This window comes from Pleurodeles waltl, chromosome 3_1, assembly GCF_031143425.1.
Source record: "Pleurodeles waltl isolate 20211129_DDA chromosome 3_1, aPleWal1.hap1.20221129, whole genome shotgun sequence".
NCBI lineage: Eukaryota > Metazoa > Chordata > Amphibia > Caudata > Salamandridae > Pleurodeles > Pleurodeles waltl.
In genome coordinates this window covers 1172683800-1172702106 of record NC_090440.1, presented here as the reverse complement: position 1 = coordinate 1172702106, position 18307 = coordinate 1172683800, and the positions used below count along the sequence as shown (strand labels likewise).

The following is an 18307-nucleotide window of genomic DNA, read 5'->3' as shown; positions in this document are numbered from 1 at the left end:
CCCGCAAATGGCGTCAATCCTATACTCATTGCCAACTCCAAGCCGGAGCAGCGTAGCTGGATGCCGATTTAGTCTTCATTGGGGACCTTGGTTCCTAGGTCAGATCCAGATCCTTTTTCTTATGGGTACGAGTTTGGTGAGAGTATGGTGGGGTCGCTGGACCCTTTAGAATACCGGCTAGAAGACCCTATGGACTGGGCTCAAGAACTCAGTGATGCCAGCAGTCTGGATACCTCCCCTGATGCTGGAATGCTTCCCCCACCCCCTATTGTGGTTACGGTGCAGCAGGCATCTTACTCCATGGTGGTGCGGCAAGTCGGCGAGGTCTTGGGACTCGAGCTGCCTTCAGTGGCTGTCAGGCCTAACCTCCTGACTGAGGTGATTCAGCCTGAGGCTACCATGTCCGAGCCCCTTTTGCCCTTTAACAAAGTCCTCACTGATGTCCTGCTGGGGACCTGGTCCAAACCCAACACAGGGGGTCCTGTTAATATGACAGTAGTCTGCCGCCATAGACCTGCACCTAACGACCCAGCTTTCCTGACCGAACATCCTACCCCCGAGAGCTTGGTCATCCAAGCCTCAATATCCCATGGCACGTACCCTTCTGCTCCTCCGGATAGGGATGCCAAGAGGCTGGATTACCTTGGAAAGAAACTGTATTCCTCTTCCAGCCTTGCATTGCGGTCTGTGAACACTGCATGCCTTTTGGGCCGCTACACCCGTAATTTATAGGACGCAGTCGTACAAGTCTGCCACAGGCCCCGGAGGAGGCCCGGGCCGGTCTCTCCCAAGCTGTTGCTGATTAGAGCGAGGCAGCTAAGTTCACGATAAGATGTGGGCTGGATAAGACGGGTGTCAAATTCACTCTGGACATGCCCTTTGATGGCACTTGTCTCTTTGGAAACAAAGCAGACTTTGGGCTCGAGCAACTTACGGAATCCCCGAGATACGGCTCGGTCCCTTGGCCTCACTGCTGCCACTCACCCCCATCAGTCTTCTTTTTGCCCTTTTTCCAGCCACATCCATTCCTCGCTAGCCACCGTGCTGCGCACACTGCTCAACCTCTGCGTGGCCGGGGAGGTGGGATCCAGCGTCCATGTGAAACAAGGAGCCAGTAGTCTAGCCAGTCCACCCCCGTTCTTTCAGCTGCAGCCTCCAAACCTTTCTAGTTGGATGCTTATCCACTGGGGACCAGTCGGCGGCAGGATTTGTCGTCACCTGCCCCGTTGGTACACCATCACAACATCAGACATGTGGGTTTTGCAAATAGTCCGAAGGGGCTACTCCCTCCTGTAGGAAAGTACCCTCTTTTTGGCATGGTTACCCCCACTTTTTGCCTGCTGTCAGTGTGTTTTGACTGTTCACTAGAATACTGCTAACCAGGGCCCCAATGTCTGTGCTCTCTCCCTCTAAATTTGGTTGTCCCTGACTTTGTACACCCCACAATTGGCATACTAGTGCCCCCATGTAAGCCTCTAGTATATGGTACCCGGTGTTTTGGGGCACCAGGTGTTCCCCATGGGCTGCAGCATGTACTATGTCACCCATGGGAGCCCATGCAAAATGTGTCTGCATGCACCCTTTCACCACAGGTCACTGTCACCCCTATGGCAGAGGTGCCCCCACAAACTCCAGCTCCATTTTCCTGGACTTCGTGAGTGCGTGGAAGCCATTTTACCTGTGTACTGGACATGGGTCACTCCCTATATCAAGCTACATAATGGTAACTCCGGACCTAGGCATGTTTGGTATCAAACATGTCAGAATCATACCCCAGTACTGCTGCCATTATTGGCTATATGACTCCGTTCACTCTGGGGGCTCCTTAGAGGACCCCCAGCTCCGCTCCTACCAGTTTTCAGGGTTTCTGGGCAGCCTGCGCTGCTGCCATCCCACAGACAGGTTTCTGCCCTCCTGCTGCCTGAGCAGCTCAAGCTCAGGAAGGCAGAACAAAGGATTTCCTTTGGGCGAGGGAGGCCACACCCTCTCCTTTTGGAGAGAGGTGTTACATGGCTTGGGATGGTTAGCCTCCCCAAGCCACTTGTATGCTTTGAAGAGCACATTTGATGCCCTCCTTGCCTAAACCAGTTTGCACCAGTCCAGGGACACCCGGTCCCTGCTCTGGCATGGAACTGGGCAATGGAAAGGGGAGTTACCACTCCCCTGTCTATCACCACCCCAGGGGTGGTGCCCAGAACTCCTCCGGGTGGCCAATTGATTCTGCTATCTTGAATCCAAGATGGGCAGAGGTCTCTGGGAGCATCTGAGTGGCCTGGTCAGGCAGGTGACACCACAGCCCCCTCCTGATAGGCGGTCACCCTGCTAGGTGACCAATCCCCTTTTAAGCGCTATATAGGGTCTCCCTCTGGAGTGGGTCCTCAGATTCGACGTGCAATATTCCGGCAGGACTCCTCTGCAATGTTTACTTTAAATTCTGGCCACTGGTACCGCAACTGGACTTCACAGGAACCTAGAATCTGCAGTTCCAGCGACGACTTCACTCTGCAACATTGTTCCTCCAGCACCATCCAGCAACTGCAAATTTCCCCGGCTGTGCATCCTCTGAGTGCAGCAAGTCTTCAGTCTGCACCAAGAAGCAAGAAGGAATCTCCTGTAGAGGGAAGGAGTCATTCCCCTGCATCTGCAGGCAACAACTGCAACGACGACTGGCCATGTGGATCCTCTCTCCTGCAACTCTGCGTGGATCCTGCATCACAGATGGTGGTCTTGAGTGGTCCCCTTGGTCCCCACTTCCAGCTTTCCAACTTTGAGGGTGGTGAGTCTTTGCCTCTCCTTGCAGGACAGGACCCCTGTGCACCGCAACTCTTGAAGCTACCAAGGCTTGTTGGCTCTTCTTTCAAAGGATCTTCAGGCTTCATGTAGCCCAGCCTCCAGCACTCTTCTCTGCAATACATAGTCTCCTGCCTGCTGCTCCAGCGACGTGGGACTCCTTTCCAGGTTTTCTGAGTGGGCCTCACTGCAACACCTATGCCTGCTGCCTCTGAGTTGCCTGTGAGGGGCTATATCCTCGACTTCTGGCTCTCCTCACTGCTGAGGGTCACCTTTTTGGGTTAAGTCCCCACCGACCTTCCAAGTCCCCAGAAGTTCTGCAACTTCTCTTCTGCGACTCTTGCCTTTGCCAAGGCTTGTTGGTGGTTTTTCCACACTGCTGACGGACTGCAACTCTTCTTCCAATGTGGGACGTCGACTACATCACTTCTGGAACTCTTCCTCTGCTGCTGTGCTGCGTAGCCTGCTCCTGTGCTGCATAGCCTACTCTTGGTCTTCACCGTCGACCTGGTCCTGCATCTGCAGAAGGGTGGGTAGTGGCTCCTGCCCTAACTAGACACTCCAACTGGAACTGGACTTGGTCCCCTTTATTTGCAGGTTCTCTGCTGTCAGGATCCATCTTCTGTTCCTTCCAGTCTTGCTTGGGTCTTGCACAGTCCTTTTACAAAGTTTATCTGTGGGTTTGGGGGAAACTAGGTACTTACCTCTTCTCTCCTGGTTGCTGAGGTGCACTCTAGTACTTACCTTCCGGGTTCCTAGTTCCTTCAGCTCCCCTCTACAGATTCCACTTAACCTGAGTGGGGGGGTCTGACTTTCGCATCCCATTTGTTTAGTATATGGTTTGGTCTCCCCCTAGGGTCTTTCTATGCCCATTCCTGATTACTAAGTTGTATATAATAGTATGTTTACTCACCTGTTAGTAGAGTATTGCCTACATAGTATTTTAGTATTTGTTTCACTAAAATAAAGTACCTTTATTTTTTGTAACACAGTTTGGTTCTTTCATGTGCAAGTGCTGTGTTGTTATAATTGGTATTGCATAAGCTTTGCATGTCTCTTATTTAAGCCTTGATTGCTCACCCACTGCTACCTCTAGAGAGCCAGGCTTCCTAGACACTCACTACACCTGACTAATAGGGGATATCTGGACCTGGTATAGGTTGATAACACCATAGATGCTCACCACACACCAGGCCAGCTTCCTGCACCTCCCCTTCAAGGCTACTCCCCCATCTATGCGGCAATCCTACGAGATGACAGAGGATCACCCAGCACTTCTCTGCGAGAAAGTTATGCCTGTCTTGGCCAAGGGAGCTGCCGGTGCTCCCACGAGCATTCTGACCGCGGCGGTTCAGCCGCGGTCAGAAGCGGAAAGTCGGCGGTCTCCCGCCGACTTTCCGCTGCTCGGGGGAATCCTCCATGAGGATTCAGACACCCCCTACCGCCATCCTGTTCATGGCGGGAAACCCGCCATGAACAGGATGGCGGTAGGGGGTGCCGCGGGGCCCCTGGGGGCCCCTGCAGTGCCCATGCCAATGGCATGGGCACTGCAGGGGCCCCTGTAAGAGGGCCCCAAAAAGTATTTCAGTGTCTGCTTTGCAGACACTGAAATACGCGACGGGTGCAACTGCACCCGTCGCACCCCTGCAACTACGCCGGCTCAATTCTGAGCCGGCGTCCTCATTGCAGGGGCACTCCAAAAGAGCGCCCGCCGTCCCAGAGGAAATGTGTGAATGGCCGCCGCGGTCTTTTGACCGCGGTGCGGTCATTTGGCGGCGGGACTATGGCGGACGGCCTCCGCCGTCCGCCATAGTCAGAATCAGGCCCATAGTTCCATATTCCCATCCTGCCTGCCCTCAGACGCTACTGGCAGTTCGTGGCAGGTCACAAGCACTTTCAATTTACTGGGCTCGCCTTTGGACTTTACAGCACCCCTCGCATGTTCACCAAAGTGATGGCGGTGGTCGCAGGTCATCTGTGTAGGTTAGGGGTTTCAGTCTTCCTCGACAACTGACTGTTGAAGGCGGGCTTGCCCAAGGCTGTTGTCTCCCATCTACAGACTGCGTCGGACCTCCTGCATTCTCTGGGGTTCACTTATAAACATGCCGAAGTCACACCAGACTTCCTCTCAGGTGCTCCCGTTCGTCAGAGCAGTTCTGGACATGGTACAGTTGCGGGCCTATCCTCCAGAGCGGCGAGTCCTATGATACCGATGTTTCAGCCTCTATCCTGGATTTCGGTGAGAATGACTGAGATTGCTGGGCCTCCTGCATCATGCTGATCTCACATGCCAGATGACATATGTGAGTTGTGCTTTGGGACCTGAAGTTCCATTAGGCACAGCATATGGGGAATCTCTCAGACATGGTCCAGATCTCAGAAGACTCCACAAGATGTGCAGTGGTGGCTGTCAAATTTTGATTGGGTCAGAGGCAAGGGCACATGGGAGAGGCAGAGATCAGAGGCGTCTGGTCTCAAGCGGAGTCTGAGCTCCACATCAGTCTTTTGGAGCTCAGGGCGATCAGGCTAGCATTGAAAGCATTCCTTCCCTCTCTCAAAGGGTAAGTGGTGCAGGTGTTCACAGACAACATCACCACGTTGTGGTACTGCAACAAGTCAGATGGGGTCATGGACCCTTATTCAGGAGGCTCTGCGCATCTGGACATGGCTAGAACATCAGGGCATATCCTTGGTGGTTCAGCATCTGGCAGATTCTCTGAACGCCAGAGCATATGAACTCAGCCGTCAATGCCTGGTCAGTCACAAATGGCATCTCCATCGAAGGTGGCACCAGGTCTCTTTCAGCATTGGGGAGAGCCTTGGTTAGATCTGTTATCCTCTGCAGAGAACGTGCAATGTCAGCTGTTTTGTGCGTTGCAGTTTCCAAGGCAGCAGATGCTTTTCGTCTCAAGTGGAACTCAGGCCTCCTTTATGCCAAGAATATCATGAACGACCTGACTGAAGTAATTCTTGTGGCTCCGAACTGGGCATGAAGAGTATAGTATCCCAAGCTCTTAAGCATGGCCATCGATCCTCTGAGACTACACTGCCTGGACCCAAAAAGAGTGTTGGTGTTCTATCTTAATGGTACCAAAGAGTACCGGGTGGATGATCCTCTCTTTGGGGGTTATGTGGCTGCGAAGAAAGGTCGGGCTGTACATAAAAGGACCATCTCCAGATGGGTTGTTCTTTACATTAAAATGTGCTATGCATTGGCTAAAAAGCAGCCCCCGGAGGGCTTGTGCGGTCACTCTACTAGAGCAACAGCTGCAACCACTGCATTAGCACGTGGAGTTCTAGTCCTTAACATCTGCCAGACAGCAACATAGGTATCCTTGCACACACTTACAAAAACCTACTTGCTTCTCCTTCGGCGATGGTATTGCCTGGGTAGCTATTCTAAGGTAAGGAATCTGCAACTAGAAGTCTCTGTCAGATGAACAATTTACTTACCTCCGGTAACTATTTATCTGGTAGACATATTCTAATTGCAGATATCTTACTGACCCACCCATTTGCCCCGCTCTGTGAACTGATTTTTAGGGACAGGGACTTCCATTTCAGGGCCCGAGTTCTAGCGCTCCAGGGTCAGTGTTCTTCATGGCTCTGCACTTCTGGCATGAAAAGTCGGGAAAAGAAACTGATTTTGGCGTGTCGGGGTGGTGCCTATATATGACCTGCAGTGTCATATCTGGCGACCACAACACCAACAACAGATGCAGAGTTGATCGACTCCACCTAACGATGTACAGGGGTACTGATAGAAGAAAAATCTCCGGATTCAGACTGACGCCTGGGGGAAATTCTAAGGTAAGGAATCTGCAATTAGAATGTCTTTACCAGATAAATTGTTACCGAAGGTAAGCAACTTCTTCGAAGAAGTCTTTCGAGTTATATGGTGACTTCTCCTCATGCTGGCATTTTGCATGGGCACTGACTCCATGTTAGATTGTTTTATTTCCGCCATCTGGTGCAGACATGATGACAGAGTTCCTGGATTGAGGTGCCCTTCAACACTTTCTCCATGCTCTCCTGTCTTCTTTTGGACACCATTTATTTGATAAAACAATATACTACTGACAACATGCTAGTGAGGTCTGCAACACCAAGGATCAACAAACTCTCCAGCCCTGGGCTGCTAGCCTGAGTAGGTACCACGAGTCCCCAAGCCCCTCATCATCTTTGACATTTTTTTTTTCCATGAGGATGCATAGCTAGTAATAGAACAGACCGTGTTTCGGCATTACCCCCGTGGTAATGCAAAATACCTCTGGTTTGACCACCGCAAGGTGTATAATTTGTGTTTCTTGCCACATCATGACAACACCAAGTGTGAGACATGCTTGGCGTTCAGGTTGAAAAAGACTATTCATCAGAATATGGACAGATGCTGGGCATATCATAAGATGTACAGACACTCTGCAGAAGACTCCGCTGACGAGGAACTCGCAGTGCCAAAGACAATGAGGGAGCCATACCTTTGGACATCCTGGCCCATCAGCTGTTGCTTAAGGTAGCTTTCTATTCTAGCTCAAGACAAGGAGGAAGCACAATCCCATCTTGAGGTCGAGGTAACAGGACTGTGCAGAAGGATAACTCCCTAGGCTGAGAGTATAACGGGAATGTACACCAAGCCTTCCAAAGCCCCTCAAGGTGGAGCAGAGCACCATCAACCCCTAAAGGGCATTGGGCAATTTGCCCCTCAAATTCGAGCCAGCCCTACCGGGCTCCACATTGCTCTGGCACAGGTCAACCTCAAGAAAAGCTGGCTCCTGCCCTGCATCCATGAGCGTCTAACACCAACAGGCCCCAAGACTCCACTGGTCCCGATATCTCACTTTGAGCCAACTCCACCACAGCAGATTCCGAAAGCATCCATGCCGCTTCTGAAGGACAAACCTCCAGCACTGAGAACCACAGGTTCCAAAAGTTCACATGATTTGTAACAGCCAATCCTTGAGAAGCTCCAAGCAGAGCATGATGCCCACTAAAAGACTGTATATTTATGCACGAACTGGGAGGTTCACAACCAAATTACTGACCAAAATGGTTGACACCTTACCACCTCAGAAGCCAGCCTTCGAGGAGGACTTGGCCTTTGTCCCACAACCAACTCCAAAGCACATAAAAAAGCACTTTGACCCCTCCTCTCCTCCTCCTCCACCACCACAGCCTTCTCTTCCACCTCCTTTCCTTCCCACCTCCAGACGCACTACCAAGGGCATTGCACAACACTTACCAGCAGGCTTTGCCATAAGACACTTCTGAGGAACCAGGTGAGAGAGCACACCCCTTGGAAGACTACACTATAGACCCACCTTGGTATCCTGACCCAGACTTGACTCCGTTCATACCCCCCAGCCCCTGATGATACAGCCTCCTTCCAGGAGGTAAAACAATAGGCAGCCCAACATCACAAAGAGGACCTTAATTACTACAGGAGGAGAATTATTTTTTTACTTGATACCCTCTTCAGGACGGAACATACTTTTCATTTCCTCCGCCATGCTTAAGGGTATATTAGAACTAGCTACACAGCGCTTTAAGTACCCTGTCATAGCAAGTGTAGTGACCCAAGGGTAGAATGTATGTATAAGGCCTCACCTTCTGGTGCACCATAAATCAGATAACATGTAGAACCGTACTCCTTAGTTGTCCACTCTGCACGTAAGTGTGCAAACTCTCAGGGGACAGGGGATGTTCTGCGGCCCATCAAGGGGAGTAAGAAGTTGGACGCAGCTGGCAAGAGGTTTGCACTAGGACCTCTAACCACTGGCGCATTGCCAATTCTGTCAGCCTACTGGCACAATACAGTTTGGCCCATTGGGACAAAATACAATACAGGAGTTCCTCCACCTTCTAGTACCCTAATACCAACAGCAGGGAGAGGAACTAGTCTGAGAAGGCATAAGTTTCCAAGCAACTACACGTCGCACCCTCAATGCAGCAGACACCACGGATAGAGGGGTAAAGTGATGGTTAAATATAAGCATCCTCATTCAGTGACATGCAAGACTCTGTATCGCAGGGTTTAAACCCAAGGGGTAATAATAACATCTACTTAATCTCCCCTTTGATGGGGAACACCTGTTCGGACCAAATGAAGAAAACGTTTAAAAGGAAACAGATGTGGCCAAAGCCATGGGGGCTCTGGGCCACTTGCCAGAGTTTCTAAGGTAGCAATACTGTGGAGGTTCTAAGACCACCTCCCTAGTCCCAGGCTTTTACCTGAGGCAACAACAGCAAGCCTACCACCCTTTTACTCCTTGAGGCTACACAAGAGGTACTTATAGAAGAAACAACAATAGAGGAAGAGTCAAGGAAGGTTCTGGCAAGGGGACCTCCGTCATCCCCAAAACCTCAACCCTCTCCCCACAAAAGCTCCTATCCTCACTGAGCAAGAACAATCTAACATGAAATCTGTGCCCATGCACAAAGCCAAAATAAAGAGAAATCCCCATATACCTCATTACTTGAAAGACTTCTTTGAAGAAAAACACTAGGTGGCCGGACTATGCAGAGCTTCGGAATTTACAACACTACACACTACAAACTGATGCCTAAAGGGTAAGTAACATTTTCCTTCTTAAAAGCTCTGTTTCTAGGATTGACGTGCTGAAGCTTTGGAAGGATACAATATCCGTTATATCTAGTGACTTTTTTCGTTTGATATTACCTTGTTACTACTGTATACTAGAAGCATTTATAAAAGCTGCTTGCATGTAACCATGTTCAAATAGTAACTTCTTTGATTTTCCTTTTAATATCCGCTTGTTAGAATTATGCACCTTCTGAGAAAATGAGAACTGCCTTGTTCTTCTTCCAAAATTCTTCATTCTCACCTCTCGAAACTCGTTAGTGCCTTAGTTAGCTAGTGTGTGTAGGTTTTACTCCAGCACATTCACAACCATAACAAGCATGCCACTCTATTCCTAGAAATGCGGTCAGTCCGTCCTGATTTGGGAATGTGTGTGGGTAACTATAGGGGGACAGCAACGGGTATTTGAGAACAACTTGCATTGATCTGCACGTGAAACTATTAGGACCTCTGACATGGTGTTATTGGCTTGACGAGAGGGTTCTAGTTAGAAGTCTTACATTTTCTATAATTTCCTTCTCTGCTTTTTGTTTTATTTTTTCCCCCACCTCCTAGACACGCAGCCGGATTTACACCTTCCTGTGAGAAAAGGTTGGTTTGATAACGCTGCATTGTGACCTGTTCCATCATGTCCACCCATCCCACTGTTCAGTAGATTTGTTTTAGTTCCATGCTGGCTTCATAGTAGCTCTCAGGTGATGGCCTCATATTGCTGTGTTATTCTCGTTTACCTCGTGGCATGTGTTCTATTAAAAGCGTCAATATCCAATTCACATCTAAGCCTTTGGCCCTGTCAAGGTGATGCTTTTTCCCTTTAAACGCAATAAAAGGTATCTACTGTTGAACACACTGGTGTAGACAGAGGTAGATCACAATATAACAACCATGAGGTTATAGCTCAAGAAGGAGGTCCCTTATTGGGGAGGTTCGATTTCTAGGCATCTGTGGTGCGTGGGTAACTTATTGGAGTCCACCTTAGAAATATCCTGGTACTAAAGTGTTTTAGCACTAGAGCACAGACCATGTTTCTGTTTTTAGGAGCACAGTATTGAACCCTTCGCTACAAACACAGTGTTTGATTTTGGGCCCTGGATAGAAAAGATCCTGAATTTATTTCAGGGCGCTAGGTGCAGCACAGCTCAATACAAAGTTTTAGGCATGTTAAGGTGTATTTTACTTCACTTGGGTGGAAAATATGGAGGAGGTTATGCTGGCCTGAAATGTGGACTATTGCAGTGTTTCTTGAACACACCAAGTTTATTAGTTTAACTGCGTGTGTGTTGGTATGGCAATGCAGGGAAGCCTCTTCTGCTGTAAGAAGTGACACTTTGTTAGGGTTGTTTTGCTTTCAGAGCTCCTTCCTTAATGGTCTCTGCTGGGACAGCAGATAGGTTTCCAATAACAGATTTAAAGGCATTCACATCGCAGTGTTGTAGCAGCAGAAATCCAGATTCTAGTTTGAAAAGTTGGCTAAGATGTGGATATGTAAGACAGAGCAATTGAAGGAGGTGCGAATAGTAAGGAATCTTCTGTGTGGTGCAGTTTGTTATTACTGGACGAACTAACTATTTTATGCAGTATTTGTCATAGTAGGTTGTGCCCGAGGCACCTCGGAACCTACACATTGAAAGTGTTTGCCTTATGACAGGACTGAGATATTGCAAATCATTTTGTTGATCTTAGTACTGCAATTCAGCTTCATAATATGTTACTGCGCCATTGTGGTTTGGACCAGCTGAGATCAGTGAGCAGCAACAACAGCGATTGACACTAGTGCTGAAGTGACAAGCAGAGGGCAGGTTTGGGTGGAAACCTATTGGCGGAGCCCAGTATGCTGTTCAGTCTAAAAATTGGATGCCTACCCAAGGACTTGTTGACACTTATTAGCATTCCAGTTGTTGTTGGCTAGTTAATATGATTTTGACATTTGTTACACTATTATCCGTTCCTGTCTAAATGTCTACATGAGACAATGTAATTTGTAATTAGCCGATGCCTGGAAGGCATGAGTAGCACCCTTGCTGCAATTTAAGATAATACCCAGCATAGTCAGACCGCTCCTATGACGTGCAGGGTGACGTTGAACACTTCAAATGCCCCCGTCAGGAGCAGGATGTCTGAAGTTGGTGGACATGATATGGGTTCATCCAGTCAGCGGTTGTCTTGCACTAGTTTTCGATGTGCAGCAAGGCAGAAGGTGTGAGGGTTTCTATTAATGTTTTATGTTGTTACTTTCTTTTACATTTGATGTCTGAAAACTGCTAATTAAGCTAGAGGTTACTTGTTCAAAGGGGGAGATGACCACGAACCTTTAAAGACCAAGTTGCCACCCTCCTTTTGTTTGGAATAATTTTGAAAAAGTATGTTTTGTTTGAAAAACTTTGCTACGGTGAAGATTTGTGTCTTTGCTTGAGGAAGTGGCGACCACCTTTTAACATAGCATTTCTAACTTGGTAAGTCTGAGCAGAATTATCTGCTTTGTGGTCTGTCGAAGCACCAAATTGCCACAGCATGAAAATCGCAGTATTACCTCCTGTTCCTGAACTCACAGCTTACTACCTGTACTTTAGCATCTCTGGATGTAAGCCACTATTTTCCTCTTACACCCAGCTGTGCTAATGAGGCATAACAATCTGTGCGCATATGAAACCTTAAATTAGCACTGGAATGGCCAGATAAAACTTACTGTAGACACAGATTTCTGTGCTTCTATTGTTGGGATTAGGTTCCTCGGAGGAAGGAAGTGCAATCCCAGCAAAAAGTATAAAAAAACATGAGAGCTCAATGAAAGCTGCAGATGATACTTTCAGACTGGCCAAAGCATAAAGGCAAAGCTTTTTTGGCTGCCGTTGTTCCTTACTTTCCTTCAGCCATAATCTGGTGACAGGCTGTATACAAATAGCAACACAAACGGAGGATGGACGGAGTGCTGAACAATGCAAACACTCACCCCCAGTCACAGATCTGGGTTTAATCCATCATTCTTTTCCTCACCATGCCACCCCAGTTTGGACCCAGCCATATGCAAATCAGTCTTGACCCTGTTCCCAATGGGAACAGTCCAGCCCGAACTGCCAAACTAGGTCCTCACTGGACCGGAAACAAGCATCCTGGGACCGGTTTCAGGGTATCACCCTTCATCAGCCACGCTAGCTTGAATCCAGTGGCACAGTGAGTACAGGACCCACGTCTGGGCATACCCTTCCCACTTAGGGCAACTTTAGCAACACAAAAGGAGGATGGACGGAGTGCTGAACAATGCAAACACTCACCCCCAGTCACAGATCTGGGTTTAATCCATCGTTCTTTTGCTCACCATGCCACCCCAATTTGGACCCACCTTGTGAATACTAAGCTGGAGTTGCATAGGCAGTGGCTGTTAAGTACGAAGGGTTTCTGAAGTCGAACACGGGGGGAAAACAGGTTGCCTGTAGGAACTCAACAGGTCTGTAATGTGTTATAATCTACAAGTGTTCCTTCATGTGCAGGGCTTTTCTTGTGCTTCAGATCTGGCATTCCGTCTACTAGTTTACTTCAAAGTTGATGTCTGACGTCTCCCATCGCCCACACCAAACAATGTTACTGTGGAAACATAGTCGATGGATATCTTGCTATTACCTGGATACACCTGATTATTCCTCTGTTGGTTTCTTTGCATGCTTTTATTATGAAGCATATTCATTGTCTCACATTTATATGCTTTACAGTGAAACTTTAATCAAACTAGAAGTTGGCGTTTTGCCAACTGTATAACACATGGGTATAGTTTCTGTGGAACTAGAAAAAGGTTAATCATTCTTCATGGTGCACAAGGCTGCAGCATAGTCAAAATCAGAAATTAAAAAAAATCCCCCTTGTCTTTCAGCCGTTTGTTTCATATTTTTTCGTTTTTTGCTTTAAATACTTTGGAAATTTAGGGGACTCTCAATTGACACATGACTGTGCAATTAAATTCTTAAATTTTCATTTAGGTTGGCTCACCCCAAGATAATTAATGATTTTTGGAGTACAGTATGTTCCCCTTCTATACTTGTGCATATTCTTTGGAATGAAATCCTGCTTTAACCAGCCCACTAGTTTGACGTTGCTTGTGATCTCTTTCCAGACCTTGTCATTCCATTCGAACTGTCAATCTGTTTAAAGTATGATTTTCTCGGTTTGTTCTGGGAACAGTGAGGTAAAGGTATTTTCCAATCATAAAATGGATGAAGTGTATGGAGTGCAAGAGATATGGCAACCGTTCTCCATGATGTGGTTGGTTTAGTAGGAGGGTTGGGTTTTTTGCTGTTTCTTTCTCCTTTTGTTTGTCATAGCGCTTCTCTATCTTTCTGCAGAGCTGACTGCCTCCCTAATATATACAACATTTTTTTTCTGTGTGTGCAGGGTCTGGCATGGCTGACCTGAATAGACTGATTGGGGCAGAGGAGAAAACGATCAACCGCAAGAGTAAGATGGAGAAGAAAGTGGTAAGCTGGTCCTGCTTCCCAGGAGATCATTACTTTTGAATGCTCCTTTCTCCTGTAGCCTTTACTAACTGTCTTGTGTGTTGCTTTTTTCCTTTTCCAGTAGATGCCATAGATTTTACTAACCATTGGGGGCGGGAAACCTAAGCAAGGGCTCAGAGTGAAACTGAGATGACAAAAGGGGAGGGAGATTCCTGTAGCATCATGTATAGTGGATCTCTGGCAGTTAAACTAATTTATATTTGCTTCAGTTTGTATTCTGAAATGGGCGAAGTTTTACCAGTGTGTGTTTTTTCAAGGGGCATAGTAAAGCTCTGTAGTTGAATTTCAGTATGATGCTTCGTAGAATGGGCAGGTGCAAACTTTCCATGATCCTTCTTCTAGATCCCATGCTCCCTTCTGCTCATTGTGCCATATGCTGGTTTTCATTGTTTGTAAAAATGACTTCGTGAACTGTTTTCAGGTAATTGATGAGACCCTTGATGTGAAGGAAATGATTTTCAATGCAGAAAGAGTCAGTGGACTGGCGGATGAGCCGGTATGTATGTGGGCACTCAACATTGTCCTAAAATAAAAAGCAGGAACCACACTATGATTATGCAGATGTGGCTCTGTGAGCATGACAGGGCTTGAGTTTAGGTTTTATAGAGCACGCAGATGCGGAAGCTAATCAAAGGCATTGATATTACCAAACAAAATCTAGAGTTGAAAGGCATATGTTTTCAGAGCTACCAGGATTGACCTGTCCTCCTTGCAAGGAGGTCCAAGGATGCTACTTCTAACCTGTGATTTTCTTTAGGAAGATTTAGGAACACTGTTTTTAAATAACCACACAATAACAGAAATTCCTTTTGGTCGGTAATAGATGAAAGCGTGTGGACTGGGATTACAGTAGTTATCCAAATAATTGGTCAGACCTTTATGCTGGAAAATGTGTAATCTGGTTTACTTAGACGGGAATTGGCCCTCACTGTTAATTCATGGTTTTTCACTTTACTGTCAATGTCTGTCCTTGTGCACAGGAAATTAAAATTTGCCTTTGTTCATTTGATCCTTTTTGTCTGCAAATACTTGTCAAACTACTGTTATGTGTCCTGAAAACCAGAGACTGGTTTGATCTGGGGAGAACTTTTGTGCCATGAGTCGTGTTCACCCCACATAGTGTTAAGTTTACCAGTGTTTGTGATCATGCACAGATACTAGTATTGACTGGATGACAGTTGGGGGATGCTTAGGTTTTGATGCATTTCCTTCTTCTTTAGCACCATATACAGTGTAGTTATGAAAGATGGTATGAGCAGTTCAAGTGGAATTGGAATATTTGCGAGTTTAGGAGTTACCAGAAACCAGTTGGAGCAGTGTCTTAACAGAACAGACGATTAAATGAAGCCACATTTTTGACTCATAGAAGCCAGCTGTAACAGCAGTGAGCCTGACATTGAACTAGAACCAGTTCTATATGAGCTCCTTTAAATGGAAGCCATTCCAGTACATTGGGAGGGTTCACATGTCTGTGTTGGGGGCTTGCCATTATAACAACCACAGGTTACAAACTCTGTTATACATCATTGGAGCTTAGCCCAAACGTATAGAGTTAGCTCAGTGTGTTAGTAGTTTAAATGGGTTCTTTTGCCGGAAAACAGCCTTCACAACACCTGTGTGGGTAAACCTAAGACTAATTCAGGGAACAAACCTGAAGCTTGGTCCAGTACAATGCAGCAAGTAGCTGCAGACCAACTACTACGTAGACTGAAATGGATCTATTACTGGTGTTGTATCCATGTTCTTCCCCAATAACAGAGTAGGATGGATCTTGAGCAACAGCAGTAGGCCATTATTCTGTTAGCTAACAAATAACTTTATTATTATATGTAAATCCAGATCCAGTGGCCAGAGACCTTTGACCCCATTACAGATATCCTACTGCAGAATAAGTTCAGCTTAAAGCCTATGAGTTTGTTTGCTTGTTTTTGTCCTTTGGGCAGGCTGCAAGGAATTGTTTCTCTAGTGATACTTTGTCGTTTGTTGCAGTCTCTTTTTTATGGTCTGTCATTTTTGGAAGAGTCACAGTTATGTATTTCCAAGTTAAAATTAGGCAAAAATACCTTCTTATTTTTTTCACTTCATCGGTGTCTGTCTTCAAGCAGGAACAAAATGTGGTACATATTTCTTTTTGGTTTAAACTGACAAGGTATCAGTGCCATTTCTATGAAACTCGTACTACATGCTATGATGAAACCGAGGTCTATAAAGGTATCCGTATCAAAGGAAACTCCAAATTTTCTCAAAACTGCCTTCTGCTCCTAAGACGGATAATGGAGAGTGTGTATTTTGTGAACTGACAAGTATTGCTGGTGGGGCTGTCATCTTCGTTATGAGGCCCCATTCACTTAATAAAGAGAACCCCGTCCCACCCCCACCCCAAGTACATGCATTGTAAGAACCCCTGTTATTGGGAACTCAGTCCCAAGGTTTGAGACCTTAGTGGCTGCACTACCTTTTCACTCCTGGCAAAGATGTGAAGCTGCTCTAAAGGGTTGAGGCACACTCTGTACCTGTCTAAATATGCCAAGAGCGCCTATGTTGATCTGGCTTCCAAAAACCCACATTCTCAAGCAAGATAGCTGGGTTTTCTGTCAAATAATTTCTATTTCCATTGTGGTTACCTTTTATCTTTCCAGGTCCATGTACTAATCCAGAAATATCCATATTTTGTGCAACCAACGACTACACTTAATGTAAAAAAAGTGCATTACCTCATCTGATATGCATACTCTGCATATGGTTAAATCATATATGACAGTGCTATAATATATGCTGTATTTTCAAGGAATAGAACTTATAAACAGGTGAATAGAATAAGAAGTTAAAATCAGGATGTGCAATGAAAAATTGAAGGTGCCAATACTTTCTGGGCCTGAGATATGAACTGAAATGTTTTCCAGCATTGGGCTTTTGGTCAGTGTCATCCTATCTATTTGTTAGTCTTCTTTGTAAATAGTAGTGTTTATAAAGTATAAGTAGTGTTTGAAGCGCCAGTTGTTAGGATTGAGGTGCAGTCAAAACATCTGTCATCTGTAAAGGTACCATTTGTAACTGGACAAGGTGTCCCTGTTAAAATTGGCCTTCGCTGTAAGGTCACCCTCAAACTTCTTTTGTTCAGCCCTGCTGAATTTGTTTTTGTTGTCATTAAGGCTTTGTGCACTTTACCACTGGTAACAAGTGCTAAAGTGCTTATGCTTTCCCCCGTAAAACTGGCTTACACCTAATTGGCACAATTAATTTCCCTAGTATGTGATATTATATGTACACAGGGCCTGTAAATTAAATGCGAGTTGTGGGTCTATAGCGCTCGTTGTGCTGTCTACTACAGTAACACGTTAACACCTATCTCAGGCATGCCATTGCATCCTGAATTGTAGTTTTAAAACTAGCAAATCAACATGACAAATTAAACCTTTTGTGTCTCTAGCTGGTGCATAATGGTGCACCAGTCACAAGAAGCAAAACCAAACTTCTGGATGAATCCAAACAAATTAAAGTTTGTGTGCATTCTGCCATCCATACAGTAAAATAAACCTTCTGCCGGGTCTAAACCTTCCATTTTAATACATGTAAGTAACCCTTGATTCTGGCCTTAAAAGGCTAGTGGGGCTGGGTGCATTGTATTTAAAAGTAGGACATTCATTTTTAAGTTTTGCATGTCCTGGTAGTGAAAAACTCATATATTTAATTTTTTACTACTTTAAGGCCTACCTTTCCCATAGGATAACATTAGGTTGCTTAATACGCACTAACATTTGAATAGGAGCAGGTAGAAATGTCATATTTGGACTCGAATGAACTGTAATTTAAAATCCTCTTTAATGATAATGTCAGATTTTAAATTACAGTTTTGAAATTTTCACTTTTAAAAGTTGGCATTTTCCTGCCCAAAAACTTCTAAGGCATTCTAGGAGTTTCCAACTACCTGGACCTGTTAATGGTTCCCCCGTTAAGAATGTATATTGGCCCAGGCAGAGAACAATAGAGGATTGGGTGTGGGCAGGATGGGCCGTCCTGCCATGATGGTTAGGAGCGGGGTTGTTTCCTATCCCACTTCTATTTCAAAGGGCTTGCCTCAACACACACAAAGAAACCTAACACTACTTTTTGTGACCCAATTCTGTGAGCACTGACAGGGAAGAACTTTACAGAACCAGATGTGTGGTTGCCTAGAAATTTCTCCCGCTTCAGAGGATGGCCCCAAGTATAAATATTGGACCTTCTGAGCCACTCTTCCGTACACTCCCGGACCTGTGGACATGACAGACGAACTGTCTTGTTCCCCAGAGAGACTGCCGTGCAGCTGCCTGGGGCCTGCCTTGTTCCCCATTGGTCTGCCCTGCTTCTTGAGGCCTGCCATGTTCAGCCCTGTTGTTTGAGGCTTGCCTTGTTCCCCCAGAGGACTGCTTTG

General features: G+C 46.3%; 1 protein-coding gene across 8 annotated transcripts in view; it reads left to right on the top strand.

Annotated features, from left to right (window-relative positions):
* Positions 1 to 18307, top strand: part of APLP2 (amyloid beta precursor like protein 2) — a 438018-nt gene that overhangs the window by 390798 nt on the left and 28913 nt on the right. For 2 of the 8 annotated variants that reach the window (XM_069224473.1, XM_069224469.1), the window contains 3 exons: positions 9944 to 9979; positions 13772 to 13854; positions 14315 to 14389. In XM_069224473.1, the coding sequence (XP_069080574.1) occupies positions 9944 to 9979; positions 13772 to 13854; positions 14315 to 14389 (194 nt within the window). The remainder of the gene's footprint in view (positions 1 to 9943; positions 9980 to 13771; positions 13855 to 14314; positions 14390 to 18307) is intronic. The other 6 variants (XM_069224475.1, XM_069224471.1, XM_069224474.1 and 3 more) reach the window with 3 other exon arrangements.